This window comes from Sus scrofa, chromosome 3 (genome assembly GCF_000003025.6).
Source record: "Sus scrofa isolate TJ Tabasco breed Duroc chromosome 3, Sscrofa11.1, whole genome shotgun sequence".
NCBI classification, from domain to species: Eukaryota; Metazoa; Chordata; class Mammalia; order Artiodactyla; family Suidae; genus Sus; species Sus scrofa.
Genome location: NC_010445.4, coordinates 98,057,947 through 98,075,356, shown reverse-complemented (window position 1 = coordinate 98,075,356; position 17,410 = coordinate 98,057,947). Strand labels below are relative to the sequence as shown.

Sequence of the window (17,410 nt, the reverse complement as noted above, 5' to 3'; positions counted from 1 at the left end):
AGCCCTGGAATCATTGATTCCGTCTGTTTTGTAATACTGCTAAAAGTGTTTACACAATATAAGGACTCTTAGCCATTGTGATCAGGAGTAGCAGATACTTCATTACTCAAGAATCAAAGTGTAGAATAGTAAGAATTTATACATAAATATCTTAAATATTTTAACTTAAAATATGTTCACAATGTTCATTTGTCAACTTTTTAATGAAAGGATGAGTCACCCCTTTCTAAGTGTGCATCTCTGATTAGATTCTTTATTGACTGTCTTGCATAAAATACACTTATAAATCATTTTTTATAATTTTTAGTTTCATTTTTTTAAGACAGTAAGAAATTTCAAACTTGTAAAATAATATGAATTAGAACCCGTTTCTTTTTCTGATTTTTTTTCCTCAACCTTTTATAATTGTTTCATCTACACAAGATTTAAGAGCAGTTTTTTTAGTAATTCATTTTTATGGAGTCTTTCCAAAGCATTCAACTTAGTTTACATAGAAATTATAATTCTATGTACATTTTGTTAATTTGCTTTGTATTTTATTAACTTACATAATTAAAATACACTGACACAAGCAGGTTCAGGGAAAAAACACAATGGACTCTTGGTAAGTTTAAAATTCAACTGGCAGGGGCAGAAGTATACAGAAGAAACGGGAATTAGAGAATAATCTATGAATAGTGTACCTTGGGTGTCAGTTATGTTTTACAGAAGTAATGTAAAGTATCACTAAGGCTCTGATTTAAGTAAATTGAAGTCAATTAGGGCTTCTGTTGTCCCCCTCAAGTCTGCCAAGATGGCAAAATTCATTAGAGGCTGTTTTGGTGCAAAGAGGCTATCTTCATAGGATCTGTTGCCTTAGAATTATAGTAAGTTCTTCACTGAAGATTTTAATAGCTTCCAGAGTTTTTTAAAAAATATCTTCATTATTCAATGAAAGCAGCATAAATTGTATTAGCTGTATGATTTAGGATTTTGAATATTAATTCAACTTTTTCCATCGTTTGATATCTTTTTTTATTTGTTTAAATATGTGTTGTTCCATGTTATACTTTATTTTACAGTGGTACAGAAAAAAAGAAAGAAAAACCACAAGGACAGAGAGAAAAAAAAGAGGAATCTCACTCTAATGATCAAAGTCCACAAATTCGAGCATCACCTTCTCCCCAACCCTCTTCACAGCCTCTCCAAATACACAGACAAACTCAAGAAAGCAAGAATTCTACTCCCACCAAAAGGTTTTAACTGACCCAAAGTACAGAGCTAGGGAATGGTTGTAACGATACCTAAATTCTGTGACTTGAGGAAAAGTTGGCTATCTGTGGATGCCAAGAGAAAAGCCTGGTTGCCTTTTCTTTCCCCACTTCTTCGTTGCTGTAGTCTGTATTTTAACACAGTGGGGAATGGAAATTTAAGGTCCAAATTTATCAGATAAAACCAGAGGGAAAAACTAAGTTATAAACAATTTGATGAAAGGAAGGCAAAAGTAACCTACTCTAAAACCAAAACATTTTTATAAACAAAATTACAGAATTTTAAAACATTTATATATAACTATGCATAAATTCATAGCCATGGATAGAAAATTGCCGTATGTAATTATCCTCACGCTATTTTGGCATCATTACAACCTTCAACTTGCAAGGGCCCTTCGCAACAAATGGCTCCTCATTGCTACTGCATCTCTTTCAGTTTTGGGTTTTGGGAGGATAAGTTCTTGCTTGAGTAAGAATCCGTTTCACCTGATCTTTTCAGTGCTAAAGGCTTGCTCGAGAGCTTCTCTCTATGTCTGTAATAATTAATATTTTAAAGTTATGAGAGGGGGGAGAAGGGAAAAACATTCTAACGATGTGTGTGAGCCTAAATTGGGGATCTAAATTGCATGCTGGGAGTTCAAACTACAGCTGCCTTGTAATCAAATATTTAGACTATCTTTATGAAATGTGCCTGCTTTAGGGATGTTGATTCAAGTTTTATGATTAGGTATAGATATATTTTATCATGATACTTCTGCTTGGAAATATTAGGGAAATATTAAATCATTTCTAGAACTGGCTAGGATCTTAGTAAAAATAAATGACATCCATTCCTAAAACATTTTAATATATTTTTATTTGATTAGTTTAATATTTTGCCTCAACTCTAATGGAAATTTGGGAAAACACAACACCCTTCATTTGATTGATGCATGTTTAACATTTTTAAAATGCTTGTGTGTCTCTCTCACGCAGATTCTTATGCTATCTAAATGGTTTGTAATTCTTCTGCCTGGTCTCATGGGAGTTTTCCTTGGATATAGCTTGTTAATGTTATGCAACTTTGGATTGTGTGTGGTTAAAGGTGGCTTTTTGATAATCAGTCTCTTTAAGGTTCTGATTTGACTTGGCATCTTCTTTGTCCCAGATCTTTTTTTCAGCTTCTTAAGGTCTCCTGGAAATGTGCTTGCCATTCTAAATTTTGGATATACTGTTACAAGAAATATTGAAGACTGGATGAGTTGTAGGACAGTTAGCAGTGCAGCCAAAAAAAAATCATTTATAAATCAAAATATTTCAGTTGTAAATATATGGAATCAGTGCTGATAATACAACATCCTTATGTTAAATTGTGTTTATTTCTGATCATGGGTAAAATTGCCTCTAAAAGTTATAAATAAGAGTTTACTTTTAGTCCCACAATTTATTTAGAAATTGGCATTTGTACCATGTATAATTTACATGAGAACATAAAAATGAAAATAGGAGCCTTGTAATAACTTTGAAAAAGTGTAGATTTTTTTTTTCACAAATCCACACAATTTCACAAGTTATGAGATAATTACTCTGATTTTAAGCAAGTTTTTTTAAATAATATTTGTTCTAGTGAATCTTCTGAGTAATAGTGAAAATTAAAAAACAGATTTGATAATTGCCTTGTTTAACTCCTACACTCATCCAGGCACAGAACTTTCAACTAATCCTTCCTTCTCTTTTCTGGATTAGCTTTAAGAAAATGTTAATTGCTGCTTTTATGTTCTATTTTAACTGTCAACTACATGTCATTGCTATATATAAAATCTTTCTCTAAGAAATTAATATGTTTCTTGCAGCATAAAACGACCAGCAACAGCTGAAAAGTCACATAATTCATGGGAAAATTCAGATGATAGCCGTAACAAATTATTCAAGGCAGTTTCAACATCAAAATTAATATCCAAAGTTATAAAAAATACAGACAAGTAAGTATTATATCTGAAAATTCTCAGATTATATCTCAGTTATATCTGAAAGTTATTTATTCTTTCACTGTCACGTTTGCATGTACAATTATATGCCTGGTTTCAATCATTTCTTAAAATTTATATTGTAATTTATTCTTTGTCTCTTCTAAGTGTATTTTTCTTAAAAAAAAAAAAAGGCTTGGAAGTTTCTGTTGTGGCTCAGCAGTAACAAACCCAGCTGGTATCCACGAGGATGCAAGTTCGGTCCCTGGCCATGCTCACTGGGTTAAGGATCTGGTGTTGCAGTGAGCTGTGGTGTACGTCAGAGATGCAGCTCTGATCCTATGTTGCTGTGGTTGTGGTATAGGCTGGCAGCTGCAACTCTAATTTGACTCCTAGTCTGGGAACTTCCATATGCCACTAAAAAGCAAAAAAAAAAAAAAAAAAAGAAAGAAAGAAAAGCTATATCTTCTTGTTAATACCTCTCAACTCAAATAAAAAATCTCAATAATCCCATAAAAATTTGAGTATTTTTCATAAATTCTATGCTTTCACTGTCTAGGTGAGCTTATGGAATATTCATGTGTTATGAAATAGTATATATTAGTAGTTGAAACCAGAGAGAAACTTAAAAAATACTGATGCCCGAATTTCATGTCTAGAGATTTGTCTGGGGTGTAGCCTAGGCATTGAAGCTTTTTCAGTTTCTTCAGATGATTATAATGGTCAGCCAAATAAAATTATAAAATAAATGTCTTTGAATTCCTTTTGTAGGCATAAAGATGTCATCATCAACCAAGGTAAACTGAAAGTCCTTTTTAAAAAATATTTGTCTTTTCTACATCAGTGAAATTTTTTATAATATTGACATTTTCATTCAGTGTACTTTATTAGCTCACAGCTTTAAAAAAAAAAAAGTACTTATTATAGTCTTTAAAAAAAATACCCAATTTTTATTGTAAGATATGTCATTTTTGTCTCAACCAGCAAAAATGTCAACCCGTGAAAAAAACAGTCAAGGTAAGAATAAGCTACACAGTTGGTCGCCTTCTAAGTTAATTTCTTCTTGGATCTCTTATTTGGCTTTTCATTGTTTATACTTCCTGTCCTCTTAATAAAGAAAATATGGTAATTTGAACTAGTGAATCCAACCACTTCTCTAAAAATCTTCTATGAGCTCTGAAGATTCAAGGTCAACAGTAGAAATAAGTATATTATTACAAAGAGGTATGAAATACTAAGGAGAATTTCACCCTTAAAAAGAAAAAAAAAAAAAAAGGTATACTAAGAAAAAGCCATTTAAGGAGTTCCCATGGTGGTGCATTGGAAACGAATCCGACTAGGAACCATGAGGTTGTGGGTTCGATCCCTGGCCTCACTCAGTGGGTTAAGGATCCAGCGTTGCTGTGGGCTGTGGTGTAGGTCACAGATGTGGCTTGGATTCTGCGTTGTTGTGGCTGTGGTGTAGGCCAGAGCTGTAGCTCTGATTAGACCCCTAGCCTGGGAAGCTCTTTGTGCCTCAGGTGTGGCCCTAAAAGAAAGGAAAAAAGAAAAGCCATTTAAAAGATTTATAAGTTTTAATTTATTTTCCTGTCTTGCCAACTTCATTGCAAATAATCACCCATTTCTTAAAGCTAAGACTTAAAATATGAGTCTAGCAAATCCATTTCCTCTTAAAATTTTTCTTTTGTATTATTTGTAATTTCTGGCTACTTGCTGTTGTTGGCTTGTTCTGATCCAAAAAAGGAGAGCAGACTTTCTGTAAATGTGTATTTAATTTAATTGCCAAGTAGATAAGACTTACACATCAGTTTTACATCTCCTTTGATTGCCTGCAAATCTAATTGAAGCATGCTGTTCTAAGTAAAAGCATGTTCTTTCAGTGCATGCTTTTTACAGCTCATTTCTATGCATCATAGTTATCTTTGTTTTCTGCGCTAGTTATTATGGTAACCATATACAGTGTGGTTAAAATTTTTGTTAGAGATTTAACTCGATGTTTCTAGATTTTTACTTTCTTTGATTCTAGTAAGAAAAACATGTTCAATCTTCTTTGGATCGTTTGTTTTTATATGAAAATTCTAAAGTTGATTTTCGCCATTCTCTTTTTATTATATATTACTTTCTCTCTCCTTTAGAATTAAATATAGATTAAGTGATGGTTGAAATACCTTAAAGAAAAAAATGAAATTTTATTTACAAAAGCAATTCCTATTATATATATCAAAAAATTATGAGTGTTGGTTGGATAGAAACTACAAATTTCATTTGCCAAAGTAAATTATGAAGAAACATTCTCAACTCAGTGGGTTAAGGATCCAGCTTTGCCGTGAGCTGTGGTGTAGGTGGCAGACACGGCTCGGATCCCACGTTGCTGTGGCTCTGGTGTAGGCCAGTGGCTACAGCTCCGATTAGACCCTAGTCTGGGAATCGCCATATGCTGCAGGATCGGTCCTAGAAAAGGCAAAAAGACAAAAAAAAAAAAAAAAAAAAGGAACATTCAAAGAGGAGTAGATGTGTAGAAAAGAGTTTGGTTTTGGACAGTTACACTTGAGTTGTCTATACAGCTTAATCTACTTGTAGAGTTGTATAAATAGGCAACATAGTGTAGATATTTAAACACATGAGTTTTGGAATCGAGACTGATTTCACCATTGACCTTAATCTGATTAGTTCACTTTCTTTAAGTCTTTGTTTTCTCATCTATAATTGAGATAGTAATAAACCCTCAAAGGATTATTACAAAATTATAGATAATAAAGTGTTTAAACATAGTACTTGGCATATAGAACGAAGTAAATTTTAGTTACTAATATATATGACAGTAAAACTTCACACTCAAATATGTGGAGTTAAGATGAAAAGATGACCATTAAAAATACATTTCACAGTACATTTTCTTATACTTGAACTACTAATCTAAAATAGCTGTCATTTTTGGACAGTCTTTTAAAAATATGATTTATTAATTTCTTTAGCTCTTTTTTGACAGATGTGTGACTTGCTCTAAATCATCTGTTTTGAATAGAAAACAAGCCTATTTACATTTGGTACATATAGATGAGTGGAAGCAGAGAAAATTACCTGAGAGGTCTGTGTCCTGCAGGTACAGCAGAGAAGAGCAGTACATTGCACACCGTGATTAGCACTTAGACGGAAGGAAACCGTGGTTGAAAGCAGTAGGAGGTGGAATGAGATATACATGAGGCTCGGTGTGGGGAAAGGACATGTTTTACCACTAAGAAGAGGCTCTTACTAACTCAGATCCTTGTCTATACTCATATCCTTGAAGCTTAAGCCCCTTTCATTACTCTTTTCCCTAGGTCTGTTGGATTCTTTCCCATCACAAGATAAATAGACTTAGCACATCAAAATTAAAACTATGAATAATTTTTCCTGTAAGACTCTTTATTATTAGATGTAGTACTTAGGTCCTAGTACAATATTATTCATTTGATAAGGTTTTTTTTGTTTTTGACTTGTTTTTTTCTGTCTTTTTAGGGCTGTTCCTGCAGCATACGGAGGTTTCTGAGCCAGGGGTCGAATCTGAGCTGTATCTGCTGGCCTATGCCACAGTCACAGCAATGCCAGATCCAAGCTGTCTGTGACCTACACCACAGCTCATGTTAACACCAGATCCTTAACCCACTGAGCAAGGTCAGGGATTGACCCTGCATCCTCAGGTACACTAGTCAGATTTGTTTCCGCTGAGCCACAGTGGGAACTCCTTTATTTATTTATTTATTATTATTATTATTTTTTTTTTTAATTTTCCCACTGTACAGCAGGGGGTCAGGTTATCCTTAGATGTATACATTGCAGTTACAGTTTTTTCCCCCACCCTTTCTTCTGTTGCGACATGAGTATCTAGACATAGTTCTCAATGTATTTATTTATTTATTTATGTAAACAAAAAACAATAAATAAATTTTCCTGCATTTTTATTCACAGTTAGAATTTACAGCATGGTGCTTGTAGCTTACTGGGCAGATTTTCTGTATATTTTAGCTTCCTCCAGAGAGAAAATACTGTTCATACTGAAAAAAAAAAAAAAATCAGAATCCTACAAGGACCAAAATTATGAGTGTTGGTTGGATAGAAACTACAAATTTCATTTGCCAAAGTAAATTATGAAGAAACATTCTTTATCTGATAATAAAAATTTCCCTATGACTCTTGAGACCTTAGATCTCATTTTCTTCACATATACTTAATACTTAAACTAGACATCACTAAGTGCTTTCTAGAAGCTTTTTCTTGTAACAGACAGAAACTGGAGGACAGCCCCCCATACCTTCACTAACTCGTGTTTAATCTACATTTAAAGAATTCCAATGCAGGTTCTTTCGTTCAGGGCCTTGTGTTTTCTGACCTGTTGGCTCAAGGCATGTTCTGTCTTAAAACCTGATCACACCTGTGTAAACTGAGCATTGTGTTTGAAAGAATGGGTAAAATTTACCTGTAATAATACAGGATAGCAGTTCCTACTGACCCTGTCTCTTTATTTTGTTACCTACTGAGAGAAGGCATATTTTATCGCCTGCTGAGAGGGTGTGCATTTGGAAACAAACCAAAAAAGCCAAAGCCCTTAATTGAGCTACAGGTAGAATGTTTCTTTGTTGTTTCTGAGATGGTATCCGAAACTTTGCAATTCCAGAATTTAGGAGTTCCTGTCATGGTGCAGTGGTTAACGAATATGACTAGGAACCATGAGGTTGCGGGTTCGATCCCTGGCCTTGCTCAGTGGGCTGACGATCCGGCGGGTTGCTGTGAGCTGTGGTGTAGGTTGCAGACGAGGCTCGGATCCCTTCGGAAAATGAGGCCAAAGTCACATAGCTAGGAAGGAGTAAGGCTGTGGTTCAGATCCCAATCAGTCTTTTTCCAAAGCTCATGCTCTTTCCATTGTAGTGTATTGCCTCCCTCTTAGTCTCGGAAATTTTTTGCAGTGCCTAGATTATATACTTGGCCTCTAACAAATATACTGCCAGTTTACAGGCAGGAAAGGCATTTTCATCCTAACATGCATTGCCATTTCTATTTTATAGAAAAGTTTATGGGCACTAGATACATAGTTCCTCTTTTATTATTTTTTTAAAATTTCAACTCCCTTTTCATATGGTCGCTTTATTAAACTTACTCCAATAATCTTCTCACTGGATTTTTTTTTCTTTTTTCTTTTTTTTAATGGCTGCTCCTGCGGCATATGGAAGTTTCCGTGCCAGGGAATCAAATCAAAGCTGCAGCTGCAGGCCTACACCACAGCCACACCAGATCTAAGCTGCATCTGTGACCTATTCCACAGCTTGCAGCAACACCGGATACTTAACCCCCTGAGCAAGACCAGGGATCAAGCCCGCATCCTCGTGGACACTGTTGTGTTCTTAACCCACTGAGCTGTAATGGGAACACCAGTTCCTCTGTCTATACTATGTTGGTAAAGGGTCACTGCAGTATTCTGAACTGTCCTAGTAAAGGAGAGTACTTTTTTTCCTTTGATACTATCCCTAACCCATTCCTTTTGCTGGACATATAGTCTCTTTTAACTGGTAATAGAAACATCTATTAAATGTTTTATTTTTTCATTCAGAAAGCATTTATGCTATAGACCACTTATTGATCTTGGAAAAAAATTCCAAAGCACAGGATATCTCCTTTTAAGAATTTTTATTCTTAAAAAAAAAAAAAAAGGAGGAGGAGGAAAGCTACGTAACAAATTGACACCTATAAGAAAGTAAGCTATGCAAAAAAATGACAAGGAGATATGGATAAAGATGATTGCCAAAGGGAAATAGCTACAGATGACAGTCATTTAGTTATCATCAAAGTCCAGCTATGCTAAAACTCATCAGGAAGCAGAGCCCACTCTTAGATTCAGAAGAAATAAAGACATAACATCATGTGATGTTAAAACCATGGCGTGGGAGGTCTTAGCCTGTTCTTAGATCAAACCCTGAGCCCGAGCACATTGTGAGTAGTAATAAAAATAACTTGAACTTCTCACCCATAACAAGCACAGTTTTAAAAATCTAACTCTGAAGAAACACTTGGAGACATTCAGCAAATAATTTCTCTTTCCTCTTTCTTTCATGGTTTGCATTACATAAACTATTGAATTATTACGTACTCTTCTCCTTAGGTCATTTTTAGAGGTCCTAAGGTTGTAGAAGCCTCTGGTTGATGATCACTTTTTCCGTCTCTTTCTGATCCTATTTTTCATATCATGCTAGACAAGTTAGCTAGTTCTAGACACTACCTGTGCTTTTGTACTCAGTCCCTTTTAGGTGCTTTTCTTTTAGGTTTTAGTCCCTTTTCTCCTTCCCTTTTAGAAAAGTTCTTTTGTAAACATTTCACAACCACTATCAACATTCATTAAACCTGTCTATATATAGGTCGTGATGCTGGGGCCAGGGATGGATTGCTTTTTAAGACATAAGAAACAATCTCACTTAAGTGAAGTATTGTTTTCATTTGTAAAAAGTATAAAATGAATAGTGATTTGATTCTGGAGTTATCTTTTTAACATATTTAGTTTTAGACTGTTGCATTTTTGTTTGTTTGTTTTGTCTTTTTGCCTCTTCTAGAGCCGCTCCCCCGGCATATGGAGATTCCCAGGCTAGGGGTCGAATCGGAGCTGTAGCCACCAGCCTACACCAAAGCCACAGCAACTCGGGATCCGAGCCGCGTCTGCAACCTACACCACAGCTCACAGCAACGCCGGATCCTCAACCCACTGAGCGAGGCCAGGGCTCAAACCCGCAACCTCATGGTTCCTAGTCGGATTCGTTAACCACTGAGCCATGACGGGAACTCCTAGACTAACATTTTAAAGACAGTGCTAGGAAACACTTTTCCAGTTAGAAACATAGCTATAAACACAGAAGCATAAACATCTTTTATTTATATAAATCAGTAGTTGTTGGAGTTCCCGTTGTGGCTCAGTGGTTAACAAATCCAACTAGGAACCATGAGGTTGTGGGTTCCATCCCTGGCCTCGCTCAGTGGGTTGAGGATCCAGCATTGCCGTGAGCTGTGGATGTAGGTTGCAGATGCGGCTCAGATCCTGCATTGCTGTGGCTGTGGTGTAGGCTGGTGGCTACGGCTCCAATTAGACCCCTAGCCTGGGAACCTTCATATGCCACGGGAACCGGCCCTAGAAGAGGCAAAAAGACAAAAAAAATAAAAAATAAAATGTTCGTCTATCATAATTGAATTTAGTTGCTTAGACTCAAGACTGATGGTAGGCACAGTTGTGAAGTGAGAGAAGTTGGTCCTCTTTTCCTCCCAGCTCTGTTTACTGACCTGTGCAAAAGAGCTCTTAGTCTTTATCCCCGTCCTGATTTATGAAGATGTCTGACCCCTCTTCGTGGTATATTCTGAGGCCATGTGTTTTGTGTCATTAAATGTCAGTAGGTTGATCAGGTAGCCTGGTGGACATGGTTGTTGTCTATCCTGATAATCTTCTTTTCATCTGTCATGGAAAGTTCCATCACAAAATGATTTTCATTTGCATTTTTCCACCTCAGCTTTCCTGGCCTTCTTGTTGAAATATTTACAGATAATTGATATTTTAATTATGAAATACAGATAATTTATATTTTAATTATGAAACTTAGAGATAATTTATATTTTAATTATGAAAATAGTTATTCTCAGGAAAGTGACCAATGGTTTTTCCTCCAGTATTTTGGTTAGTTCATTAGACAAAAGTAAGTATATGTAATGAGAATAGAACTATAGCTATTTTTTATCTTGTTTTATTGTATCACTTTAATAATCCACTTTTCTATGACGTTCAGCAAATACATATCATTTTTTTTCCTTGTGTTTCAACAGAAGGAGAATATATTAAAATGTTTATGCGAGGTCGGCCAATCACAATGTTCATTCCTTCTGATGTTGACAACTATGACGACATCAGAACAGAACTGCCTCCTGAGAAGCTCAAACTGGAGTGGGTGTATCCTTTCCTGTCATGACAGCAAATCTGTTTGCTTCGTCTTTAGTTTAAGAAATATTTGTTTACCTAACTTCTATCAAAATTGTCTCTATACCCAAAAAAGTAAATGTAATAAACATAGCAAGATACTTAAGAAAGTAAAGAGATGTCATCTGTAACTCTTTCATATATTAAATATATTTTGCTATTAGCAATTCAGAACTACCAAAATTAATATCAGATAGGGTAAACACTGTTCTGTGAACATGGAGGCAGGTACTTTCAGTGTGGTAGAAAAGGCATCAGACTAGAAAGACTGGTGTTCGAGTCTTGGCTCTCCCACTTAGCCCTGCTTCCTTCACTTAAAAAAGAGGTTAATAACCCTACCTCACAAGTCCATTATAAGAATTGAGTAAGAAAACGTCAGTTAAGCATCTTGTAACCTAGAAAGTAATGTGAATTGTTTTATTAAGAGTTCAGATTAGCAAGTGGATTCTAATTCCAGAATTAACTTCCTTACCACCAAACTTTAAAAAAAAAAAATGAGTATATAAAACAGTATATAAAACAGAGCTCTCTTAATTTCACTTAGAAAGTCTTACTTTTCTTAGAACCTCTGAGAAACTCAGTTAAGTAGAAGGAAGCTAATAGTTTGAACTCTGCTCTTTGCCTCCAATCTCTTAAATCTACTTCCCCTACCCTTTGAATCATTCCCTCCTTTTGACAGAAATTAGCTTAAGAAAACTCACCAATCCTGTGATTCTTTTTGCACAACTTTTTAGCGGACACTGCCAGGATGAGACAATGCCTGGCTGTCTCTTATTCATCATTTAGGGCAAGAATAAATGTCACTTTTTCAGATTGCTCTTTTGATCTCTATCTCTTCATTTTTCTTTCCTCAGATAGCTCTTTTGATATCTTTGTTTCCATTTTTTTGTTTTAAAAATTAGTTTTGGGGGTGTTTTTGTTTTTGTTTTGTTGTTTGTTTTGGGGGGGTGGTTTTGGGCCGTGCCTGAGGCATGCAGAAGTTCCTGGGCCAGATATCGAACCTGTGCCACAACAGTGACAAAGCCAGGTCCTTAACCTGTTAGGCCATCAGGGAACTCCTTCTCCCTCCATTTAAATTATATCCTCCTTTTATGCTTTCTCCTAGCATCCTGTTGTTTTTCTTCCAATAATTTCTAATGATATATTTGGGTTAATTTTTGTCACCTTTGCAAAAGCTTTAACTCCAGGGACATGGACCCTACATTTGTTTTGTTCAGAACTCTGTGTTCATTTCTGTGCCTGACACACATTAGGAGCTCAAGATATGTTTATTTGTTGAATGCAGAAACTAAGATTGAAGCATATTAAAAGTCTCAAGTTTACACAAGGGCTAGTGGCAGGACATGAGTTTTCTAGTTCCAGTCTGGTCCTTTTCCTTATACCTTCCTATTTTCCCTCAGTATCCATGAAAAATTTGTTCATTTATCACTTTGAAAAGTATGTTGATTAAAAACCTTGACTCTTTCTTTTAAGATATGGTTATCGTGGAAAGGACTGTCGGGCTAATGTTTACCTTCTTCCTACTGGGGAAATTGTTTATTTCATAGCATCAGTAGTAGTACTATTTAATTATGAGGAGAGAACTCAACGACACTACCTGGGTCATACAGACTGTGTGAAATGGTTGGTATCCTCTTAACATTTGTTCATTTTTTAATTTCATGTTCTTACTTGTGTATTTTTTTAAATATGGGTTTTTATTAAAAATGGTTTCTTAAGGAAAACTCAGAACATAAGGATATTATGGGCATTGTTAAGAATATGTTTTAAAAGAAAGAAAAGACTTAAAGGTCTCCAAAATGGTTGATGTGGTATTTGCAGCAGTAAAACATAGCACCTATAAATCTCAGTTGGGACTTCTTCTGTTTTCTGTGATCTTTTATAGTCTTTTCCTCTGGCCTATAACACCAAATACATGTGGGCCAGACTAGTCAGTGATTATTGGTTTCTAAATATTTAATGAGGGTTTACTTTATTAGATAAATTTTGGAAGTGAGGATTTTGGGCAGTGGAGGAAGAAATCATGGCTGAATAGGATCAAAGTATCCCATAGGGTGTCAAACTGTAAAAAATGTGAGAACTCTTTTTATATGCTTAGGCATGTTTATAAATTACTCAATTAATTTTACTCCTTCTTAGCTTCAATTATTTGTTGCTTAAATTCATTATTTTCCAGTATTTAAAAGCTTATCTTCTCTGTCCTATTCTGGCAGCTGTATCTTTATCTAGAAAAAATTACTCTAATATATGTTAGACCATTAAAATATTATAGATATTAAACTTTTAGAGTTGACTAAAATACCGAGTGTTTTACCAGAACAATAATATATGTACAGTTATTGACGAGATCATTCGTGATAGTAAAGATTGGAAGTAACCTAAATATCTTGTAGCTGGGACTAGTGACACTGTGGTGCACCTATAGGTTACCATGCAGCTATAAAGCAAGAATGAGGAAGGTCTTTGTGTATTGCTATGGAAAGATCCCTGAGATACACTCCTAGGTACAGAATTTAAAGAAAGGGGAAAATGTGTGGTATACTACCATTTGTGTAAAAGGAGGTAGAAAATAAATGTTTATCTGGGCTTCCACTTATGTAAAAATTTTCCAGAATTATTAATAAAAAGAAACTGATCACAGTGATTAATCAGGGTTGCAGGTAGTGAAGTAGATGAGATTTTAGCAGATGGGGCAGGGTAAGAAAGACACATTTTCAATATGTCTTTTTATAGCTTTTGACATTTGAACCATGCACATATATTTCCTAATATAGCAATTTTACTTTTTAAAATGTGTTTTAAAAGATTTGCATTAAATATGGCAAAATGTTAATATTAGATTTTTAATATAATGGACCTCAATAGAGGACTTAAACTATTTAAGAGAAAATAGGATTAAAGAAATATACTGACAAATTCTAGCCTCCCTAGCAGTCAGAGAAATTAAAATGATACCATTTATACCAATTAAATTATCAAGGCATTCTAAAAGATATAGGGAAATTGTAGTGAAACTTTTAAAACACTTTTATTTATTTATAGCAGTTAAAATGATAACCACTTTTCTGGAGAGTAATGAGCAATACATACCAAGAACAAAAAATTTATATTCTCACTTTTTTGGGGGGTGGCTCTCTTTAGGGCTGTACCTGCGGCATATGGAAATACCCAGGCTAGAAATCACATCGGAGCTGCAGCTCCTGACCTATGCCACAGCCACAGCAACACAGGATCCAAACAATGTCTGCAATCGACACCGCAGCTCACAGCAGTGCCGGATCCTTAATTCACTGAGCAAGCCCAGGGATTGAACCTGCATCCTCATGAATACTAGTTGGGTTTGTTGCCACTGAGCCACAATGAGAACTCCCCTATGTTCTCACTTTGAGCTTACCCCTTGGTTGCAAGATGTAGAAGGATTCTAGATATGGACAGGAAGACGTCTTCTTAAAAATCTTGGTTATCACTGGTATGTTTGTCACGAGAAATGTGAACATAAATGTTGTGCCATTTTCAATTTGTACTTAAAAGTTCCTTGCCAGAGTTTGACTTAGAAGAGATTAGCATTAAGAACTAATTAAAGGCATTCCCTGGTGGCCTAGCAATTAAGGATTTGATGTGTTCCTTTGTAGAAAAATAGAAATGGCAGAAGAGCTTTTAAGTCAATAATATGTGTAAAGATTATGTAGCAAAATGGGAAAGTGCTTATGTTTTAATAAAGTAAAATTACATGATGCACTATTGCACCTTTACTGTAGTAGAACTGTGTGAATATTTATTCCTAGGTGCAGGACTAGAAAGGAACTTGAACAAATGAAAACAGTTTATCATACCACAATAATATTTGAGTAAATATTTTCTTCAAATTTAGTGTTCCAGTCATTTATTCAGTTTAACAAAGGAAGAAGAGGTACAGCTCAAAACTTAGAAAAGAAGTTCCCGTTGTGGACAGTGGTTAACAAATCTGACTAGGAACCATGAGGTTGCAGGTTCCATCCCTGGCCTTGCTCAGTGGGTTAAGGATCCGTAGTTGCCGTGAGCTGTGGTGTAGGTCACAGATGAGACTTGGATCTGGCGTTGCTGTGGCTGTGGCGTAGGCCGGCAGCTACAGCTCCGATTCGACCCCTAGCCTGGGAACCTCCATGTGCCGTGGGAGCGGCCCTAAAAAGAAAAAAAAAAAAAAAAAAAAAAAAAACTTAGAAAAGAAATCCTTTAGGTAATTGATGGCTATTTGATTTGCTGAAGAAAATTTTAAAAAATTAGTCACGGTGAGATTTTTTTTTAATGATTAAAAATGACTTGAAAAATACACTGAGGCATAGATCTGCAGTTTTACATCTTTCTTATATTTAAAATTGTTGTTAATACCACTTTCTAGCCTTGCTATACATCCTGACAAAATTAGGATTGCAACTGGACAGATAGCTGGAGTGGATAAGGATGGAAGGGTGAGTGGCACAATTTTATGCATTCTGTACCTAGTGATACTGCATTAGAATAGAATTTATTATAATTTTAAGCACAGCTCTTTTTTAAAAATTCTTTTAAAACTGTTAAGAGATTTCTAGTGTAAGCAGGGGAAAAGGAATGTGTTCTCCCTAAAGACACTATTTACTTATAAAAATGAGAGAACTGAGCTTGTTAAAGTTTTTGTTAACCATAGAATAAGTTATCAGTGTTTTCCTAGGAGGTAACTATAATTTCCCTGAATTGATAGACCCCTTGATTTTATATGTGACCAGAATTGATTACCCTTAAATTTTTTCAGTTATTATTAAATACTATTAAATTGGCTTACATTTTAAAAATCCCCTATTTGTAAGGTTCAACAGTGAATATTAATAACTGATTAGCTTATATATGACTGTACTCATGACATTCTGTGGCTTCTGTTTCTTTAAAGAAAAGGAGTTGAAGGTGTTATATTGGATGACTTTTAAGACCCTTCCTGTTCTAAAGTCTATTTAAGGACCATTTCCTTAGCAGTTTATTGGACAGTGATTTTTTTAAAAGTCTGATTTTCTCAGGAATGAAAGTAATGCTAAAAGCAGAATTTCCAGAGCAAATTTGCTGGAGTTAGAATCCTGACTCCACCTTTTAATAGCTGGATGTCTATGGGCGAGTTATTTAAATCTCTTTCAATTTCCTTGTCTGTTAAATGGTGGTTATAATAGCATATAACCCATAGGTCTATGAGAGTTAAATAAATTAATACATGTGATGTACTTAAAATAGTATATAGCACATAGTAAATACTCAAATAATATACATATCTTTTTTGTTATTTCCTTATTTTCATAGTATAAGAAGAAAATACCTGCTCAGGATTCTTTGAGGGCTGTGTGTAAATGTAATAGCTATCTTTTATTAGGTGTTTAAGACGACGAGCAGTTCTTGTGGTAGTGATATTTATTTTCATCTTCCTAAATACTAGTGAAGTCCTACTATCTTGTGTTTTCCCCCTTGTTTTTTCAGCCTTTGCAACCCCATGTTAGAGTGTGGGATTCAGTTAGTCTATCTACACTGCAGATTATTGGACTTGGAACTTTTGAGCGTGGAGTTGGATGCCTGGATTTTTCAAAAGCAGTAAGTAACAGTTTTTAAAGTGGTAAGCCAACTGCACAAAGATGCCAAAAAAGAAGTTAAGCTCATTTGTGTGTGTATATGTGTGCGTGTTCATAGAAAGTGATAGCTCTGAATTGGAAAACGAGTTGTTAGCTGTTGCTTATCAGAGGGCAGCATTTTAACCTAAGTACTGAAGTACTTTTTGGTTTAGATAGGATCCAGGATATTACACTTAATTATACTTATTTTGTTCTGTCCTGAAATAGGATTCCAGTGTAAGAGCAGGAAATAGAGGAATACATACGTATAGCATAGTTCAGTTGAAACAAGCAAAGAGATGTGCTTTTGCTTATACTTGAAATCTGTTTCATTTTAAAAATTCATGAGCATAGAACTTGGCCAATTCTGCACAATTAATCACCTTTTCCTAAAGTCATGTTGGAGCAAAAAAAAAGACCTTTGTATTCACTGAAATCATGAATTATTTTGGTTCTGAATTTATGATAACATGATTTTAAATTTAAGTTTAAAATTCTGTGTATAGACATCTTACCTAAGCCTTAAGGCTTTATTCTGGGGGAAATAAGATGTTACTCCTTTAAGCATTTTATTTATTCTTGAATTATATGTAATTATTATAGAGCATACAGGAGAACTTCTATATT

The 17,410-nt window shown here is 35.0% G+C and overlaps 1 protein-coding gene across 7 annotated transcripts in view; it reads left to right on the top strand.

The window, feature by feature from the left end:
* EML4 (echinoderm microtubule associated protein like 4) overlaps positions 1 to 17,410 on the top strand; it is a 150,068-nt gene that overhangs the window by 80,520 nt on the left and 52,138 nt on the right. For 2 of the 7 annotated variants that reach the window (XM_003125196.6, XM_005662587.3), the window contains exons 4-11: positions 1,062 to 1,235; positions 3,086 to 3,214; positions 3,971 to 3,996; positions 4,184 to 4,216; positions 11,030 to 11,153; positions 12,654 to 12,803; positions 15,559 to 15,628; positions 16,656 to 16,766. In XM_003125196.6, the coding sequence (XP_003125244.4) occupies positions 1,062 to 1,235; positions 3,086 to 3,214; positions 3,971 to 3,996; positions 4,184 to 4,216; positions 11,030 to 11,153; positions 12,654 to 12,803; positions 15,559 to 15,628; positions 16,656 to 16,766 (817 nt within the window). The remainder of the gene's footprint in view (positions 1 to 1,061; positions 1,236 to 3,085; positions 3,215 to 3,970; positions 3,997 to 4,183; positions 4,217 to 11,029; positions 11,154 to 12,653; positions 12,804 to 15,558; positions 15,629 to 16,655; positions 16,767 to 17,410) is intronic. The other 5 variants (XM_021087581.1, XM_005662588.3, XM_021087582.1 and 2 more) reach the window with 3 other exon arrangements.